The sequence below is a fragment of the Rosa rugosa genome, chromosome 4 (assembly GCF_958449725.1).
Source record: "Rosa rugosa chromosome 4, drRosRugo1.1, whole genome shotgun sequence".
In the NCBI taxonomy this organism is placed as follows: domain Eukaryota; kingdom Viridiplantae; phylum Streptophyta; class Magnoliopsida; order Rosales; family Rosaceae; genus Rosa; species Rosa rugosa.
Window position 1 is genome coordinate 30,948,873 of NC_084823.1, and position 21,682 is coordinate 30,970,554.

The following is a 21,682-nucleotide window of genomic DNA, read 5'->3' on the forward strand; positions in this document are numbered from 1 at the left end:
AACATAAATCATTTTTCTTCTAAAAACTCGATGCATAATCCGAAAACACGTATGAGATTTACCTGATGGCCTGGTCTCACAAGATCAAATAACTGACCTTTTTGGTTACAAGAGCGCCAACACGAGTTTGTATTGTAGTATTGACACTTCTGCTCACAGTGGAAGAGCGAAAACAAGAATACTGGTGGTATTGATTTCTATTCTGGTTGGTTTGGTTGCTATATTAATTTTGTTACTGTGTGTGAAGAGGAAGGTGATTGTCATAAGAAGTGGAATTCCACCGGTACAGATGACATTAGGAATTGTGAGAGAGGAGCAATAAGGTTGTAGAATCAATAAAAGATCAACACCCTAAACCAGTTAGCTGATCCATTTACCAAACCTTTGACTACTGTAGCTTTCCAACCTCATGCTTAGAGTATTGGCATTCTGGCCAGCTTCAATATTGAGGTTTGGTGGGAGCATTGCTATTTCCAATGGGAACCATTGTTTTGCATTAGCTAAATTTTTGTTCTTATTTTGAATTTCTGAGAACTTATTGAGATGTATTTTTCATAGTAATTTTACTAAGTTAATAAATTGAACCGGGTTGGAATAAAAGGCTGCACCAACCCTAACCTACTCGGACCCTAACCAGTGGGTGCGTCCTGTAACGTTTTGCAAAACATTTTTTTAAAAAACAGTTTTGCAAAACAAAAAAGGAAAATTAAATTTTGTATTTTTAGGATTTGAGAATGCGTCTGGTGACTAAATTTTAAAACGACTTTTTGAGAATGAAAAACAGAAAATGCATTTGGTACAGAAATCTCAAATTTGAAAAATTGAACCGGGTTGGAATAAAAGGCTGCACCGACCCTAACCTACTCGGACCCTAACCAGTGGGTGCATCCTGTAACGTTTTGCAAAACATTTTTTTAAAAACAGTTTTGCAAAACAAAAACGGAAAATTAAATTTTGTATTTTTAGGATTTGAGAATGCGTTTGGTGACTAAATTTTAAAATGACTTTTTGAGAATGAAAAACAGAAAACGTGTATAGAAATCTCAAATTTGAAAAATTTAAAAATTCATTCGACAAGAATATTTTGCAAAACATTTTTATATAATATACACAAACTTACTTAAAGAATTAAAAGTCACAAATTAATTTAATATTTATTCACCATACTATCTTCCAACAAAATTGCGATCATATCATCGTCCAATTCTTGCACATGAAAGGAAAAAAAAATTGAAACTAATATTGTAATATCCTAACAAAAATTGCTTGTAAATTTTATCATCACCGAACAATCTAAGGGTGAGGGGTAAAATCATGCCACAAGTCTCTTGCAATTTCATTTCTAACATTAGCCATTTGCGCAAGGTTTTCTTGTGACATATCTAAGTTCACTGGTGTACTGTACGCTTTCCTCCTCAAAAATCATATATTCTACATCAAAAACTTCAAACAATCTGTCGCGACAAGCTTCCTTCCGAATAAAATTGTGTAAAACATGACATACAATAGGGATATGTTGTTGCCTTCTTGGAGGATTTAGGCATATATTTCAAAAGTGGAAAACGGGCTTTCAATACACCAAAACATCTGTCAATTACATTTCGTAATGAACAATGTCTGTAATTGAACAAACGGGCTTTCAGTTCATCCATTTTTTTTTGGGGAAATGATCATTTACCCAATTTCAGCTTAAAAATTGCCCACTTGCACAACGAAGAGTTTAAAAACCCCATTTACCCAAAACACTCTAAGGGATTATTTCCCCTTTACCCAATTAATTCTTTTTTTTATTATTTTTATTTATTTTTGGGACTTTTTTGCCCTCTCCTTCTTTCTCACTTATAGAGAGAAGTCATCCTCCACCTTGCTAAGCTCCGGTGACCAGTGGTAGCCGCGGACTCCGGCGACCGGTGACCGGATTCCGGCAACTGGTCGCCGAAATCTCGAATCTGGCTACCGGACTGGTGACCAGATTCCGGCGTCTGAATTTATTGCCCCCTAATAATGCCCAGTAACTATATTATTGCCCCCCAGTAATCATATTATTGCCCCCCAATACTCATATTATTGCTTTCCAATAATCATATTATTGCCTCCAATAATCATATTATTGTCGTCCAGTGAATTGTATAAACTCCCAAAACCAAAATTAATACCCTACAGACACAATTGATCAATTTATATGCATATTATTGCCCCCCAGTAATATGAGTATTGTCCCCCAGTAATCATATTATTGTCTCCCAATAAACATATTATTGCCCTCAATGCTCATATTATTACCCTCTAATAATCATATTATTGCCCTCAAGTGAATTTCGTAAACTCTCAAAAACCAAAATGAATACAATATAGACACAATTGATCAATGAAACCAATATGTTCAGTTGTGCATATTTTTTCCTCCCCCATTCTCGGAGCTCTTCCCATCGAATCAGAAACAAAAAAAACCATCGAAATCAGGAAAAAAAAAACCATCGAAATCAGGAAAAAAGAAAAAAAAAAAAATTTCTCCGGCCACCCACGCTCCTCCAACCCGATTACGGAACGATTCCGGCCGGATCGCCTTCGTCTTCTCCACGTCATGCACCCCATGCCTTCTTCTTCTTCTTCCTCCTGCTCCTCTTCTCTCTTCACTATCCAATCCGTCACAAAATTAAAAGGAAATGGCTGGGCTCGAAATGGTGCTCCTCGTCGGACATGGCTGGGCTCCGATCTTTGAGAGAAAGAAAGAGAAATGGAATTTATCAAAGGATGAGAGACGAGCAGCGTCAGAGGAAGGGATTGCAGCGGTCTGATTCGCTGATGTCCTGAGTTGTAGATCTGAGTCAAGGAGTGGGCAAATCGGTCGTGGGATTCTTCGAGGTAGTTGCAGTCGCAGAGAGCATGGATGACGCTGCTGAGGTTGAGCGGGTCGGGGCGGTAGCCACAGAGGCGGAGGTGGTAGAGGAGGTGGAGGGCTTGGTCGACATTGCAGTGGCAGGTGCAGAAGAAGAAGAAGATTGAGAGGTGATCGGTGGTGGGAGAAGGAAACGTAGGTGGGAGGGCCGGCGAGATCCAGTTGAGAGAGTGAGTCTGAGAGAGAGAGATGAATGGAATTTATTAAGTAAAACGAGGGTAATACTGTCAAACACTGTTGATTTGGGTAAATGAGGTTAAAAAACTCTTGCTGAAGTAAGTGACAATTTTTAGCCTAAAATCGGGTAAGTGGTCACGGCCCCTTTTTTTTTTAAAGGAGGAAACACCTTTATTCAATACTAGAAAGATTACAAAATAATGGAGTGACTGGTGGTGGACATAAATTTCCCACTCTCCTCCTAAAAAACAACCTTAGTTACCGTTCCGGTATCAATGATAACATCCGTGAGCCAAGCGGGCCCAACCCCTAACCACTTTAATCGCTCTTTAATTCGGGCTACAGAACGAGACCAATCCCAAGAGTCATCATGAATTCCCACTGCCAACAAGAAAAACAACCATGTCACCCTCTTCGACACCGTGTCTTTAAACAGCCAGACCACGTGCAAGGGTAAACCTCCGTTATACTAACAATAAGAAACAACTGGTTTTCAGAATGCCAAAACAACTGGTAAACCTCCTTTATCCCATTACTGTGTAAATAGAGTGGCTGACAGACCAAAGAATAAAGCAAAACCATAATAAGTACAAGTCTGAAAACCAAAGCTTATCCAGGGTAAATATCAGTATCAATTTTGATGTTGTGTACATGCAGAAGCAATTTGTTAAACAGAGGTAACGTCTCATTCGCTCTGTTAAGGTGCATGAACTGATCTAAATCATCTCGTTAGCTACTAGCTAGGTGTGTACATAAATTGTTTCTCCAATTTTTCATGTCATGTAATTCCCATATGCAGGGTATTCAGGAACTGACCAAGTACTTGAATGTTTCTCCAAATCTCCAATGTTACTTAATGATTTTGATGGGTCAGGTTATTCTGCTGCAGTGAGGTGTATGAGTCAATTGATTTTAATTCCCCCCCCCCCCCCCCCCCCCCCTCTTACTGCTATGGGTTCGATAAGGATCCTGAGCATTATATAAAGAATATTTTAGGTTAAGAATTGAAGCTCCAATTGGGTTGGTCTGGTTTCAAATCTAATCTAGCACTTCAGTCACTTCGATACTGGATCTACTTGGCTACTTGCTGGTATATAGTTCGTATTTACTTTATGCTACAAGTAAGACTCATATAACATAGGAAGGAGCTCAAAGTTTGAAATCTCTCCAATATTGCTCTTCAGTGCAGGAAGCATCTTCCATCTTAAAGTTCATTTCTGTAAATGAAAATGGCAGGTAGACCACCAAACCTTCATATACGAATAAGTTACAGAGATGAGAGATCAAAAGTACGTTTTACTTAAATGGATAGTTGATAGACAGATTGGAGTGGACAACTACCCACAAGATGTGCTGATGGAGCAAAAAAAAAAACAAAAAAACAAAATGTACGAATGACCCAGTTGTTGGGATGTGATGTTAGAAAACTGCGATAAGAAAGGATAAAAATAGAATGTGGAGATGCGGGGTATCGATCCCCGTACCTCTCGCATGCTAAGCGAGCGCTCTACCATCTGAGCTACATCCCCTTGTTGACAAAATGCCTATAAGGTTCTTAATGCTATTGTGATAGTTGCATTTTGTTTCACTTGGCTTTGATTATAGCACGAATACTCTTGAAACAATCATAGTTAGTACTTTTGAGTTTTGATCATGCACTGACAATTTTTGGGTGATCAAATAATAAAGAAACGTATAGTTAGTTTGTGCGGGATTGTAAAATATTGATGCAAAAAGAAAACCATAAATAACTTTGCTTGAGACAAGCATCAAAACGTAACCGAATTTACCACAGACATAAAACACAATTGTCAATTTGTCATTGATCCGCTGAAGAAATTCATTTCTCTTTCTCATTCAAATCCAGCTCATAGCCTTTCAAATGTAAAAGAAAGGCCAGGAACGCTTTCCCTTCTCGTCACCTCACCTAATACAAGCAATTAAAACCCCCTAAAAAAAAGACCTTGTTTCTAAGTTCTAAACCCAGAAAAGAAAAGAAATACATCCATAAAGAGATTATCTAGAAATTGCATTAATAATAAATCTCATTCTTCACTACTTTCTACTTTTTCACCTTTTAATTCTATGCCTAATTGGTTTCATGTATTTACCCACATTGTATTCTCTCCTCTCAAAACTTTACATCAATCCAATCCATCACCAGTTTTATGGCAACAAAGAATTGATTTCAACTTTGCCACACCATTTTACTACTAGTAGGAGACCCAAACCATTTCTGCGTCAACATCTTCAACCTCTCATCCCTAACCTCACAAAACATTTCCGGCCACCCTTTCGGCTCCACCGGCTGAAACCCTAACCCCGGAGTCCTATCCTTGGACATCGGATTAAGCCCCTCAGTCCAATCCACCACGTAAGCCGACACCCTTCTCCGGAACTTGGTCTGAAACTCGGGCCAAGCTTGGTACTTATAATGGTTCACTATAGCATCCTCACTGCTCAGTTGCTTTGTTCTGAACTCTTTCTTTATATCAAAATGGTGTATCACGTTGAGCAGCGAGTGCTCAACCGCCTCCAGCAGCACAATCGACTTGTGCCGCTGCTCGAACCGCCTCCGACATGTGTACCCCTGCGTGACACCTTCCAATGGGTGCGTTTTCTGGTTCGAGGGGCCAAACTCGTTGCAGTGGATCGAAACTTGTCCGATACTCGGGTCCTTCGGTATCAGAGACTTGAGCATGTGCCTCCCCGGCGCCGGAGACTCGCCCCATGAATTTGGCGCGAAAACGAACTCGTCGACGTCAATGTAGATCATCCATTTGCACAACGACTTGGCGTACACGGCAGTGTGGGAGAAGCCAGCTTCTTGAGTCTTAGGCCAGATCCAAAACGTCGTCGTAACGTTGAACCCTTCCTGGTTGAGCTGCCGCACCACGTGTTCCAAATCGTCGTCGCTGTCGTTGTCGTACAGAATGAACCGGTCGACGCCGATCCGGGAGTGGTATGTCACCCACTCCCTTAGAAACTTTGCCACGTTGTACACCATCGTGCACGCGCACAGCTCGTGACTAGGCTGCTCCGTGGGGCCCGCGTTGCTGCTGCTGCTCGTGCGTCGTCGTCGTTTTGGGGCGGTGTAGTAAGCCACGGAGGGGATCACCCGGTTCCCATCGACGATTTCCAGTGAGATTCTGGCGTTGGCGTCGTCGTTTAACGCCGCCGTCAGGTCCGGGTGCGGGCACCGGAAGACCTCTTGGTTTGAGCTCGTGACGGCGGTTCTAACGGCGTCGGGTTTGGAAGCGTCGCCGAACACGCACCGGAACTCGCTCAGAGGGCGGTTCACGCCTTGGCGATTGTTGAGGCCTTTCGCCAACAGAACGACGTCGTCTTCGGTGGAGAACGACTCGTAGACGAGGAAAGTCCACCGGATCATCTCCGGAACCGTCGTCGGGCCCGGCGAGTCGTTGTTGATGATCAGCGACTTCCTCGACAGCACCGGCTGGAGAAACGGCCGGAGTCGCCTGACTCTGTTCGGCATCGCGCAATAAAACGCCGTCCGGTTCCTCGACGGCAGAATCCCGGCGAATCTAGCACGAGAGGTGCGGTTGTTCTGGAACACGCAGACGTAACGGTCCTTCTCCGAGAGCGGAGTCTCGGGCGAAACAATGACGAGGACCTTCCAGGCAGGTAGAAGCACGGCGACGGTGGAGACGGAGGAGACATGGCTGAGAGGCGGAGATTGGTCGTCGTGGCGGAGGAGGTGGTGGTCGGCGGCGGGGCTGGGGATGGGGTAGCGGTGGATGAGGTCGGAGCGGGAGAGGTGGAGGGAGAAGGAGGCGAAGAGGAAGAGGGCGGCGATGGCGAACAAAAGCGCAGCGGAGAGAGAGCGGCGCATGGCGGTGAGGGTTTGAAGGGAGAGGAGTGGTGGGAAAGCGTGGGGCTTATTTTGGGTCGTCATTATTTCTGGTTGGAATGAAAATCGGGAATCGTCGAGAAATATAAGGGGCCTCGTTTTTTGATTCGTTTTGACATGAAAAGGAAGAATTAAATTTGTGTGATCTTGTGAATTACAAAAGAGATGTGAAGCTAATTCCATTGCAATCCTGTTTGGACAAGGAGATTGGGTGGCTTTTTCGTCTTTTTCACTACCATAGAAATTAGCACACGTGTATAACGCTAAAATGTCTGGGAGGACCGACCTAGCTCTATATATTTTTGAACCAAATGAGTTGTTTGTTGTTGAAATTTAACCATCATCTTCTTCTAATCATGCTTTTGTAATTTGGTTGTGTACATGTGGTGGTAGTTGAAATTTCATGAATCTAGCGCATTGTTATCCATGCTTGAAAATGTTTAATTTCTCTAATAATTAAGCAATTCATTCATTCGCAACTTAAGACGTATAATTTAATTATTTAATTCAAAGCTATATAAATATATTATAGAAAATTTTTTAAACTAATGGTATTAAATCATATGTAGTATATTGAAACCAGATTTTACAGCTACAAATAATTTAAAAAAAAAAACTAATTAGCGGTTATTCAATACTACCATGGTTAATTGAACACCAATTTAGAGAAGATTTTCTCTTATGATCTGGACTAACCTTATATTTTACTTAATACATGAAGAACACCTGGTTTTCTGGTCTAATAAGTATCCTAAGGTGCAAGGCAGGTAGTAGAGAAAGTCAGAATGGCTTTACAGCTAGGAGTTAGCTTGGCACATTCCCTAATAAGCATAAAGGTTTCTGCTTCCAGTGTACACAAAGTTCATTCCTAATGTTTTATATATGCCATTTTCTTAATTAAAGTGCAAGCTAGAGAGATTATCCTTTAATTGCTCCAAAAGTTAGCTCACATAGTATTTTACTTATATCCATTTTTTGATGTATATTAGTTTAGTTGGATAAATTATTGATGATACAACAAAGACTCGAGGGATCTTTTTTCTCTACTCAAATTATGAGTTTCTAGTGATTTGCTATATATATATTCCACAAATGTATTAGGTATATGGAAAAGATGATCTGACAAGTTGAAAGTATGGAACTGAAAGTTGATCTCATTGGAAGCTGATATATGTTGAAACCTTTAATACTACTTAATTTGGATAGACCCACTTGCCAAAGCACTATCGGGCAACATTTTTTTCGATTGGATATCATGCAGCATATTTTGATAAGGACATTCAAGACACCCTTTTCAATCTTGTTGCTAATTGGAAACTCATTTAATTAGGAGGCGTATTGGAGGTGCTCTTATATAATTAAGATTAGGAGAGTAGTTTCAAAGATATTTTTGCTCATCTAATTCTCCAACTAGCTTTTAACAACTTTTTATCCATTTGTTTTTTAAAAAAGAAAACGTCAATCAAGATATGCATCATCACCACACAAAGTGGCAAGAACTATGACACTAGTCCACTAGCACTGATAGCTCCCTCTCTGGGGCGAAACTAAATATCAATATTGAATAATGTCGGCTAAGAAATTAAACGATGGTAAAGGTCTATATATATAGCTTCATGAAGAGCCTCGATCATCATAATTTGCTCCTCCATTTCTGCACCACTTAAATTAGGGGTTTTGGGACCTTTAGTTTAATCCATGCATTTGATTAATTCACAATACCATATGTCACGCAACAACCATAATACATATTAAGTTATATATATAATTGAAGCTAGAAGATAGCATTTGATTTGCTGGTGTTCAATAATACGACTTATAATATATTGGCTTATCACGCTAATATTTTAGCAAAGACAACGACCGAAGAGTGCTGCTGTTCCATTGGCTTTATGACAAAATTCATGGGGAATTTGTTTCATCAAAGCTTCCGTGCTGGATACTACAAATGACATCTTAAAACTAAGCATATATACATGATCGCAATCTCAAGTAAAGCAAAGAATATATATATTCTAAAAAGCAAATTCTCTGCTGCGAAAGATATGTGGTGACTCATATTGACATCCTGATTTTTTTTTTTTTTTGTCAAGAACACCATCATTAATGATGAACTGCTTACAACGAGTTTTAGGCAATATCTCATACACAGAAATTGCCACTAGAATTCACACTGGAACCCTATAATAACTGACTCAAGGGGCCAAAAAAGCCCCGACTCCAAACTTGCACTACAACTATATGACAATGACAACAAGCACAGGAGCAGTGAATCCTTAACATCTCACCCCTTGTCCAGCCAATACGAACCCTGAAAATAGACAACTCACTTGTGTCAACACTAACTCGCCAACCAGAGTCCACTTGACCAACTTTTGATCGACCAAGCCTACACTCATTGAGACCTAAACCCGACCAAAAGGATTGCCGGACATTCAGACCTGGGACTAAAATAAACCCAACACTGTCACCACCCTATTGTCAACACCGTCAATTCACAACTGCTCCAAATCACCATTGCCTCCGACCCAAAACCAGACATGCAGGAACGATCCACTAGAAGTCCAATAATGCTCGTCTATGGCACAGCCCGACTTTTTCGCTGACCCAAAACCAAATAGGAACGCCCCACTAAAAGGCCGAAGAGAAGATTGTCTCTGCCACATCATGTAGTATCTTATTACCAACAAAACAAAAACATTAAAATAAAACCAAGCGCTAAATCACTAGTAACAGCAACCCAACAACACAACCCGACCCAACAAGTAGCAGAACAATGCCTAATCCACTGCCTAGATTCCGGTGCTTCATTGACATCGATCGCCACCGGCCAGTATCACCCCATCACTTGCCTTACCTGCGTTCACCAAAGATCCAGAAGGGACCGATTGAGATTGATCTGCCCACCCCGAGATTCAATAGCCATCCATCTTCCTTGGACTACGCCTATGCTAGAAGGTCTCACCGCTCCTTGCATAAAGACGTCGCAACCGCCGCCACCTCTATCATGCCACCTATGTCGGCAAACCACCATCAAGTCAAGGTCTCGATTGCCATCACACCACCCTAGCAACCAAACCGTACCAGATCTAGGTTGAACATCCCAGATCACAACCCTCAGAGATCGTGGTCGAAACAGAAGCACAGATCCATCCCATCGCCGCCACCCAGGTTGCTCGTCCCCACTTCTACGACACACGATCAACTCAGCAACAGACAACCCGTCCGGTTGCACTCACCACCCTCCGACGAGGCCAGAAGCCTGCCTCAGCGCAGTGAACTGCCGGACGAGCAGAGAGGAGCACACGAGAACCTAGTGTTTTTGAGAGCTGCACAACATATAAAGTTGTCGCTGTGTTATCTTGATGTTGAATATTCTTTTTATTTTATAATATTTACTACATTATTAATTAATCTAGCCATATTCTATCCCTCAAGAGACATGGCAGAGGTTTTTCACTTTTGTTATGTAATAATTAAGAACTTTCTAATTATGTACTTGAGGTTCCTGCAAAAAGGTTTGGGGACTTCGACTGAAATGCAAACACTATTGTTGTTTTACCGCATTATACAAATTAAGGAGATGCACATATATGACATGACGAGATTTTTTTATTTTATTTTTTTTTTTGGAAAAAGGGAAATTTTATTCGCACATCCCTAAATACTTAATACACACCTCTTATTTAATACACCAACCTTTTGATTTCTTATTCTATCATTTTATTAAATACACCACTCAAACTACTTGAATTATCCTCAAATCTCAAAATTCTATATGAAATCACTATATATAAATTAATATGAAAATCATCATGCCAATCTTTATCATAATCACAACATTCTATATATATCATAATGAATTTAAATGCATTTAATTATCAAAATCATCATAATAATTTTAATTTTCTTTCAATTATTATCATGACACCTGTACAATCTTAACAATTTTGTTATTCAAAAGAGTGATGCTACATACCCCAAATATATTTACCAAAATTTGATCCAAATGATGTGGCAAGTGATGTGTCAACTGCCACATAATGACCTTAACTTGATAATTTCCAACTTGCTTTATTATTTTCACTTTGTGCCTATTATTTTCATCTATTTTCAAGGAAAAAACTGAAGATCATAAACGCAGCAAGTTTCTTTCATATGCAGGCCATTGTTTTCTCTCTTTTCAAACCCTAGAATCGAAGACCATTCTCTTGTAGGAATTAATATTGAAAAAGACATTCTAATTGGTTCCATAGATCTTATCTTCCCAATATGCTCATTCTCTAATTGAAGAAATAAAAAATTCTAAACATCCTTAGGTAGAAAATTGATGGGCAGAAAGTGGACATGTCAGAAACTATTGGGATGAAAATGATTATGTTCAGGTAGGTAGAACCCTAAATTTGAACATTGAAGATAAAAATACCGGAGTTTCTTTTTTCTTTTCTTTTTCAAATGAAAACAAATAAATAAAAAAGAAAGTGGACATGTCAGAAACTATTGGGATGAAAATGATTATGTGGCAACTGCCACATCATTCGGGACTCAATTTTGGTAAAAATATTTGGGATCCCAAGCATTTTTCAAGCAGTTTTCTAAAAATTAAGATTGTTGAAAATAATCAAGAACACATGATGAGGATCCCAACTAGGTTCATAACTACATTGTTGTTATTTTTTCTCCATTAATTATCATGAAACAACATATACAATCATAAGGATTTTGTAATGCAAAATTGCTAGTAGTCAAGCTTGTAGAAGAAGATTCCAATTAGGGTTTATATATATATATCATACTAGTTTTTATTTTCTTTCTATCTATTAATTACCATGAAACAATATGAACAATCATAAGAATTTTGAAATGCATAATTTATAACAATATTAAAAGCTATTAAACATATTCCAATTATAGTTCATTTTCTAATATGGATGTCTTTTTAGTCATTTCATATACCCATATAATCTGATTTTAAATGTAGAAAAATTTCAATGTGTATTAAGTATTTAGGGATGTGTTAGTAAAATTTCTCTTGGAAAAAATAGTAAAATATAAAACTTGGTATATATGCTGGAAAGATTTCCCTGGAACAATGTGTTTTCAGTATATTGACAATTAAGTAAAATTAACATGAAAAAAACGTTCTTTCGAGTACACCCATATAGAGAGTTTTGAATTATTTTCCATGGTGTTCATGGCGGGCGCATATTGCCTAGAAGTGGTTGGAACAAAGTTGCTCATGTTGTGGCTAATAAGGTAGCTTCGAAGTTTACCAACAGTGAGTTAATTATTTGAGGGAGTGGGAGCCTTCTCATCGCTTCCTATTCTTGTAGATGACTTTCCAGTTCGAGTTTGGGGCTTGTGGTACTATTTCTTTGCAAGGTCACGAGTTTCAACCAATCAATGAGTGTGTTTATGAGAAATACAAACCAGCTGAAAGAGTGAAATGTTAGTATAGTCAGATATAACGAGATTGAGAGAATAAATTTTCTGATATTTGATTCATCTCACAGTGGACGTATATAAAGAGGATTACAGGAATACAATTGACTTATGTTTCTATTCTCTACCACACATAGAACAGGTAAGTACTAACTACGATATAATTACAATATATTCTATTCCTAATGTTACGCCATAACTCACGCTAACACTCCCCCTCAAGTTGGTGCATACACATCAACCATGCCCAACTTGCTTAGGGGGTCATAAAACGCCTTCCTAGAAACTCCTTTGGTAAGTATATCTGCAAGTTGCTCTTCAGTTGGAACAAAAGGAAAGCTAATAATTTTGGCATCTAGCTTCTCCTTTATAAAGTGACGATCAACCTCCACATGCTTAGTACGATCATGTTGTACTGGATTTTGTGATATGTCAATGGCTGCCTTGTTGTTACAATACAACTGCATAATACTTTTGAGTTTGAAACCCAGATCACGTAACAGATTTCTCAGCCATAGCAATTCACACACTCTGTGAGCCATACCTCTATACTCAGCCTCAACACTAGATCGTGCCACAACTTTTTGTTTCTTTCTCTTCCATGTAACCAAATTACCTCCCACAAAGGTCAAGTAACTTGATGTCAACCTCCTGTCTGTAATATTTCCAGCCCAATCTGCATCTGTAAAGCCACAAACCTCAAGGATGTTGTTGTGTTTAGAAAACAGTACTCCCCTTCCTGGAGCTGACTTCAAGTACTTTAAAATTCTCATAACAACATCCATGTGACCTCACTCGGGTTATGCATGAACTGACTCACCACACTCACTGCATATGCAACATCTGGTCTAATATGGGCCAAATAAATCAAGTGCCCAACTAACCTCTGATAGCGAGCTTGATCAGTAGGTACTTGATCTGGATACTCAGCTAAACAATGGTTCTGCTCAATAGGAGTATCAATAGGTCTGCAATCCAACAAACTTGTCTCTGTCAGCAAGTCAAGAACGTACCAGGTAGATCCCTTCTCTCCCCCTGGCTACTTCAATTCCTAAGAAGTACTTAAGTTCACCTAAGTCCTTCATCGCAAACTCAGAGGCTAGCTGTCTCTGCAGTCTATCCATCTCAACAATATCATTGCCAGTGATTACCATATCATCCACATAAATAATTAGAGTTGTTACCTTCCCTTGTTGATGCTTGAGGAATAAGGTATGATCTGAGTTGCTCTGTATGTAACCAACCTTCCGCATGAACTATGAAAATCTTCCAAACCAATCATGAGGTGACTGTTTGCGGCCATACAGAGATTTTCTCAATTTGCATACAAATTTACCAGGAGAAGCAACTACATACCCAGGTGGAAGGCTCATGTACACTTCCTCGACTAACTCTCCATGAAGAAACGCATTCTTGACATCAAACTGTCGGAGTGGCCAGTTTAAACTAGCAGCAAACGAGAGCAGAACTTGAATAATGTTCATCTTAGCAACAGGAGCAAACATTTCATCGTAGTCTATTCCCTACGTCTCGGTAAACCCCTTTGCTAAAAGGCGTGCTTTGTACCGATTCACTGATCCATTTGCATTATGCTTCACGGTAAACACCCAATGACAACCTACAACCTTCTTGCTTTATGGTAGAGGCACAAGTTGCCAAGTATTGTTCTTCTGCAACACCTCCATTGCCTTCCTTCATTTTGGATCTCCCAACGCATCCTGCACTTTGTTAGATATTGATACAGCAGATATTTGATTCACAAATGATTCATATGACTTAGACAACCTCCTAGTGGACATATAATTGGCTACTGGGTATTTTGATTTGGCAGTAAGAGCAGGTTCATATCTTTTGGCTGGTTGACCTTGAGTAGTCCTATTTGGTAACACATATTGCCTAACATTAGACTCACTACTACCAGTATCAGTGGGTGGACATACCTCAGATGAATGATCTTCAGTACCAGGAAGCTGTGGGTCAGGGGTAGGAGCGATGGCAGGAGGGGCAGTTGTGTCTTCAACTTCATTTTCAGTGATTGAAGGTGCCTGGATGTCTGAAGCTTCTGCTTCTGGAGGCGACGGGTTGATGGTCTAAACTGGATCCGTCAAAATACCTTCTGCCTGCGTGACTTCTTCTCCTCCTTCTAATTCCTCCCCCTCTCCATGATACAACTCTTCAAAATATGAGTTCTCTTCCTGAAGAGCTGTATCTGAAGAGGAAAAATAGCTCATGTACTCAAAGAAAGTAACATCCATAGTGACATAGTACTTTCTGGTAGGTGGATGATAGCATTTGTACCCTTTCTGATAGCCTCCGTAGCCAACAAAGACGCACTTAAGTGCCCGGGCATCCAACTTAGACCTCTGATTTTTAGGAACATGGACAAAAGCAACACACCCAAAGACACGAGCTGGAAGATTATGAAATGAAGGTAAAGAGACATGAGATGCAAGAACCGCAAATGGAATTTTTCCCTGAAGGGCACTAGATGGAAGACGATTGATAAGATGGGAGGAAGCGTGTACAACATCGTCCCAAAGATTGATACGCTCAAAGCAAGCGCATAATTTAACCCTGAAAAGATCGTTAGTAGTATAAGCAAATAGGGATCGTTCTATTCCGGGGATTGAGGGTACACCTGTCATTGTCAAACAATTAAACAATTAAAATTAAAACAAAGTATAATATTCACAAATGTATTCACAAAATATAAACATTTTACACGAAAAGGGGGGATTTTGTTTTTGGTTTTTTCGAAAATGAAACTAAGTTAACAAAAACAATTAAAATGCAAAAACATAAAAATACGAATGGAATGAAGGAACAAAGATCAAAACCGAAACTTATGATTAAAATTGATTCAAACCCTAATATTGTTCATCTAAGTCATGAGAAAGGAGTTGATCATGTGAAACATTCGAAAGCAAATGAATTCCCATTTTTTACTTTTCAATGCTAATTAACCTAAGCGAAAGCACCTAGATTAATCCTATCAAACATGCAATCAAACCCTAGAAAGCTAGTCAATCATGTCATGTTTAACGCATTACACATAGAGAAAGGCTATCAACTCAAGTGTACAACTTAGTATGGAAAAGTCCACCTAATTGCAATTCTCTTTAATTAAATTCGATCTTTGTACAAAACCTTTACTACTTTGATTCAAGTTTACACAAAACGAAAAGTCGATTTCATGTTCTTAAACCTAGCACCATTCATATCGAAACCCTAAGTGTTTGCAACCACATAAGATTAAAATACAAAAGTTATCTATAACGCAAATTTAATTAAACAAACCCACATAAGCAACTCTCGAATCACAATATATGAATCTGAAAATTCTCAATTAATCATAAAAATTCCAGAAATAATACTTTGTTCAAACATATATGTCAACTAGTTCATAACCAACGAAATTCAAAGCAAAGGTTACAAAGGAGAATAGGATTACACCGTGGATGAAGATGAGATGGATGATTCACGTTGTGGATTCTTGAAACTCGAAAGCAAGCTTCAAGGATGGCTATGGATGGAAGTGCTCACGGCTTCTCTTCTTCTTCTTTGGCCTTGCTTGAACTCGTGGAGATGACTAAACTTGAAACTAGAGGATGGAAAGGAAAATGGAAAGACAAAGAAAATGGAATGGATGAAGGAATGTCCTTTCTTCTTTGTTGTAGCCTCTATTTATAGGCTACCAAGCAAAACTATTTGGATTTAAACAAATGATGATATGTTAGGTTTGAGCATTTAAACATTAATGGAATTTATTAGGTTTGAATATTTAAACACTAATGGAATTTGTTAGGTTTGAATATTTAAACACTAATGGAATTTGTTAGGTTTGAGTCACTTTCTACTCATTTTTCCTTCAATTAATTCTCCACCAAGACTTCAGATTTTGCCCGTGACTTCTTCATATGAAATGATCCATCATGAGTGTAGATCATTCTGTAAAATTTTCAGAATTTATCTCCATGTGTTTGGGCCGGAATTTCTGCTGGACTCCTTACAGGTCCAGTTTTCCAGTTTTGCTTCTGCAGAAAATTGGGCTGACTGTTTGAAGGCCTTCCACTTCTTTTTGGCTCTTGCACTCTTCATAAGAAATGTTTCTTAGGATGTCTAGAATGGATCTGGAAGGTTTCAGCTCATTTGAAGTTCATTTGGTCAGGTGGTCGCTCCTTCTTCCTTGCTTGGCTTGGTTTCTCCTAGCCGGAGTAGGAAAATGTGTAAAGTTGACCTTTTTAGTGCATTTCCATTTTTCTCCATCATTTTATGGACCTAACACTTATTTCATCATCATCTACTCCAATGTACCTAAAAATAAAAATTGAATTAAAAATCGATTCGTTAAGGAATTAACTAAGCAAAATGTGAGGAATTAACTATTAAAATACCACATTAAAATGCTCCTATCAAATTCCCCCACACTTAGCTTTTGCTAGTCCCTTAGCAAAATCAAAAACTAACAAACCAAAAAGACTATGACACAAAACAAAGAAACCAACGAAAAAATTGACTAAGTATGGAAACAAAAACACAAAGACTCAAAGAAACCAAAAACGTAAAACACAAAGCAAAACACAAAGAAAAAAAAAAAAAAAAAAAAAAAACGTCACACATAAAAGAGTAAATTCAAAGACAAAGACCATGATGTTGACATCACAAAGACCTCTATTGCCCTTTAACATATTGTCTCAGAAATCTCATACTTTCAAGACACCAAGATTAGCACTTAACCAAGAATCACATCATCAAGATATTCAAGAGGTAATTACAAAATATAATCCACATATAAGCATGTAAGACTTGGGAGTAAACAATGGTGGTGAGTGGAGCTCAACATATTTCAAACAAGTCATGATTCAAACCTCACATGGATATATCACTCTTTCTTCTCTAAGATTCAAGGCTCATGCTTAAAAGCTTATAATCACTCAATTATATGTGAGAGAAAATATTTTGAGGCAATCAAATAGCTCACATATATAAGAAACAAAAAGCACTTTGTGAATATAATTTTTTTTTTTTTTTTTTAAAAGATCTCATGAAAGATATCAACTACTTGCACGAATGGACCCAAGCCATATGTTCAACTCTTGTAACTCATCTCCACATCAAAGGCTGTCCCATCTTAAGGATCAAGAAGGTCTTCTCAAAGGTTGTAATGGGGCTAAGGCTCAAGGTTTTAAGAAATGAAAGGGTAAGGAATTTTAACAAAGTATCCTAAAAACCTAGCAGAGCTCATGTTGATGTAGAGAGACTTCTAGAAATCCACCAAGGCATAACGTCATACTCATGAGGCTTTATAAAAGGGCTTAATGTCTTCATCTTCATTCTAAACTCCCTTTGATTCTAGTGAATTGGACAAAGACCAAATTTTTCGATAGTGGGCCTTCAATTCAAAACAATCTCCAAACTCACCAAGTATGGGGGACTAAAATCCATAAACATTCTTTTTTTTTTTATATTTTTTAATTTTTATTTTTTTTAATTTTTTTATGGACAAGTCTACCCCCACACTTGAATTTTCACCTCTTCTTAATCCTTGTCACCATCATGTAGTAAGTCTCAAAAGATAGCTCCACTAAGTTTTTAGAACAAAGGGTAGGATTATAACTATACTAAGGTTCAGGGGTTAAGGATTTTTAGGGTGATGAAAGAAAAGGCTTAATGTAGGCTCAAAGGGGTTTATCTAAGGGGGTCCCACGACGGGCACAAATAGGGACACAGGCTTATTTGGCAATGGTGGTAGTTCCTAGGTGCCTCTATCCTTTCCAGAATCAGGGCCATGTATTGACAAAAAGTCTTAACAAGCACAAGAGCGAATTCTAGCATTCTCTAGTCCATTAAACTTAATCTATGGCATGTAATCAATCAAGATGAAAGAATAATGAGATCAACAGAATCATCGCCAAGAAAATAAGAGTATAATTCATTTTTTTTTCCATTAATCACTCAACAAAGAAAGGGCACATGGCTCAAATTCTCACAAGGGTTATTATGAATCATAACTTATCATCCACATGTTCATATTCTGTACCAAAGTTACGCATGCACCATATCTACTACACATTCATATGCTTTTCATAAATCATAATTAACCAAAGAATATCATCAAATATTATCCCAATCTTGTGATCCTCTTTTAGCCTTAATTTCAGAGATATAAGCTCATCCTAGACAGTTAAAAGGGCATCCTATGACTCAAAAATAAAAACAAAGGACTAAGACTCAATAAATAAAATCAACGAAATTTTTTTAATTTTTGACATTTTTCGATTTTTTTGTATTTTCCAATATATCTGACTCAAAATAAAAGACTCAAATATAAATCCCTTCCCCCACACTTAAATATTGCATTGTCCTCAATGTAATCAATCATAAGCATGCAATGAAACAAATAAGCATAGATAGAAGACATTTATGAAAATAAATCCTAAAATAAAAACAAAAGAGAAAAAAATAAAAAATAAAAAGAGATAGGGAAAGAGAAAGCAAATCTGTGTAGGTGACTCCTTCACAGCTACTTCTGAATTGGGTTGCCTCCCAAGCAGCGCTTGAGTTTAACGTCTTTCAGCCAGACAGAATAGAAATTAGAAAGTTAGTAACTATAATTAACTAAGAAATACAAAATATACAATTTGGGAGATATTTTATTTTTTATTTTTTTTATTATTATTTTTTTATTTATTTATTTATTTATTTTTTTTTTTGTAAAAAGCTGAATTTAATAAGACTGAATGAATGCATTTTATTTTATTATTTTTTTATTTTTTATTTTTTATTTTTTTTTATTTTTTATTTTTTATTATTATTATTATTTTTTTTTAAAATATAGGACTCAAAATGAAAGACAAAAATATTTATAGGATTCAAAATGAAAGACAAAAATATAAATCCCTTCCCCCACACTTAAATATTGCATTATCCTCAATGTAATCAATTAAAAGCATGCAATGAAATAAGTGAGCATATAGGGATGAAATTTACGAAAATAACTACTAAAACAAAAAGAAAATGGAGGAGTAAAAGGGGAAGAGAAAGCAAATCTGATTATATTCTGAATTGGGTTGCCTCCCAAGCAGCGCTTGTATTTTACGTCTTGCAGCCAGACGGTACCTACATTAAATAAAGTTAGTAACTTAATATTAACAAAGAAATACAAAAAAAAAAAAAATAATAAACAAGTAACTATGAATTACAAACTACAAGTATAATTAACAAGTATTTTGTACATAAGACACAAGTTAAGTACACAAGTGAGTATAAAACGTAAAAAGTATTTTTACAAGTATAAAGTGTGAAACAACAAAATAATTTACACGTAAAGAGTATGCACAAGTATTTCTTTTGTTATAAACATTATTGATATCAAATCTAATTCCAAGCGGTAAATCAAGTGGACGTGCGGCCCAAGTATAGTCGTCTAGACACAAAGTCCCTCCTACATCCGTTGGGCAACCTTACTGAAATGGCCAGGTAGGGGAGGGTGAACACGAGAGGAAAAATCCATTTTGGCATGAGCTAAGCCCATTTATAAGCACTTCTGGATTCAAAAACCCGTCATGAACGTTGTCCCCTTCCTAGACACCATCTCACATAGGATATTCTTACTAGGATGTAAAAGGTCCTAAGTGTGTTAGACAGTTCAATGAATGTTAATAAAGGCCGCCCTCAACCATAAGGGACCTGAACTAGGTACCAATAAGGGGTTTAGGCCAATATTAATAAACACGACTTCACCTATTCCTTCTTTAATTTACAACTCACAATTAAACTCGTATTCAACAATAAAAAAAAACAACCTAGTTAATTTAAACTAAGTATCAAACAGTTTATATACAACAATTATAAACAAAAACAAGTGATTTTTCAATTCCCCGGCAACGGCGCCAAAAATTGATACGCTCAAAGCAAGCGCATAATTTAACCCTGAAAAGATCGTTAGTAGTATAAGCAAATAGGGATCGTTCTATTCCGGGGATTGAGGGTACACCTGTCATTGTCAAACAATTAAACAATTAAAATTAAAACAAAGTATAATATTCACAAATGTATTCACAAAATATAAACATTTTACACGAAAAGGGGGGATTTTGTTTTTGGTTTTTTCGAAAATGAAACTAAGTTAACAAAAACAATTAAAATGCAAAAACATAAAAATACGAATGGAATGAAGGAACAAAGATCAAAACCGAAACTTATGATTAAAATTGATTCAAACCCTAATATTGTTCATCTAAGTCATGAGAAAGGAGTTGATCATGTGAAACATTCGAAAGCAAATGAATTCCCATTTTTTACTTTTCAATGCTAATTAACCTAAGCGAAAGCACCTAGATTAATCCTATCAAACATGCAATCAAACCCTAGAAAGCTAGTCAATCATGTCATGTTTAACGCATTACACATAGAGAAAGGCTATCAACTCAAGTGTACAACTTAGTATGGAAAAGTCCACCTAATTGCAATTCTCTTTAATTAAATTCGATCTTTGTACAAAACCTTTACTACTTTGATTCAAGTTTACACAAAACGAAAAGTCGATTTCATGTTCTTAAACCTAGCACCATTCATATCGAAACCCTAAGTGTTTGCAACCACATAAGATTAAAATACAAAAGTTATCTATAACGCAAATTTAATTAAACAAACCCACATAAGCAACTCTCGAATCACAATATATGAATCTGAAAATTCTCAATTAATCATAAAAATTCCAGAAATAATACTTTGTTCAAACATATATGTCAACTAGTTCATAACCAACGAAATTCAAAGCAAAGGTTACAAAGGAGAATAGGATTACACCGTGGATGAAGATGAGATGGATGATTCACGTTGTGGATTCTTGAAACTCGAAAGCAAGCTTCAAGGATGGCTATGGATGGAAGTGCTCACGGCTTCTCTTCTTCTTCTTTGGCCTTGCTTGAACTCGTGGAGATGACTAAACTTGAAACTAGAGGATGGAAAGGAAAATGGAAAGACAAAGAAAATGGAATGGATGAAGGAATGTCCTTTCTTCTTTGTTGTAGCCTCTATTTATAGGCTACCAAGCAAAACTATTTGGATTTAAACAAATGATGATATGTTAGGTTTGAGCATTTAAACACTAATGGAATTTGTTAGGTTTGAATATTTAAACACTAATGGAATTTGTTAGGTTTGAGTCACTTTCTACTCATTTTTCCTTCAATTAATTCTCCACCAAGACTTCAGATTTTGCCCGTGACTTCTTCATATGAAATGATCCATCATGAGTGTAGATCATTCTGTAAAATTTTCAGAATTTA

At 37.5% G+C, this 21,682-nt stretch overlaps 1 protein-coding gene and 1 non-coding gene across 2 annotated transcripts; both read right to left on the reverse strand.

Annotated features, from left to right (window-relative positions):
* Positions 1-4,532: 4,532 nt before the first annotated feature.
* On the reverse strand, positions 4,533-4,605 carry TRNAA-AGC (transfer RNA alanine (anticodon AGC)). Its single transcript has one exon. It is a non-coding gene; the product is annotated as a tRNA-Ala (tRNA).
* A 293-nt stretch (positions 4,606-4,898) lies between these two features.
* On the reverse strand, positions 4,899-7,097 carry LOC133743651 (glycosyltransferase family 92 protein Os08g0121900). The gene has a single exon (XM_062171648.1). The coding sequence runs from the start codon at positions 6,990-6,992 to the stop codon at positions 5,265-5,267; it is 1,728 nt and encodes a 575-aa protein (XP_062027632.1). The 5' UTR covers positions 6,993-7,097; the 3' UTR covers positions 4,899-5,264.
* Positions 7,098-21,682: the final 14,585 nt, after the last annotated feature.

What these genes read in the sequence shown, in the direction of transcription:
- LOC133743651 (XM_062171648.1), bottom strand. Translation starts at nt 6,992, where the DNA reads ATGACGACCCAAAATAAGCCCCACGCTTTCCCACCACTCCTCTCCCTT.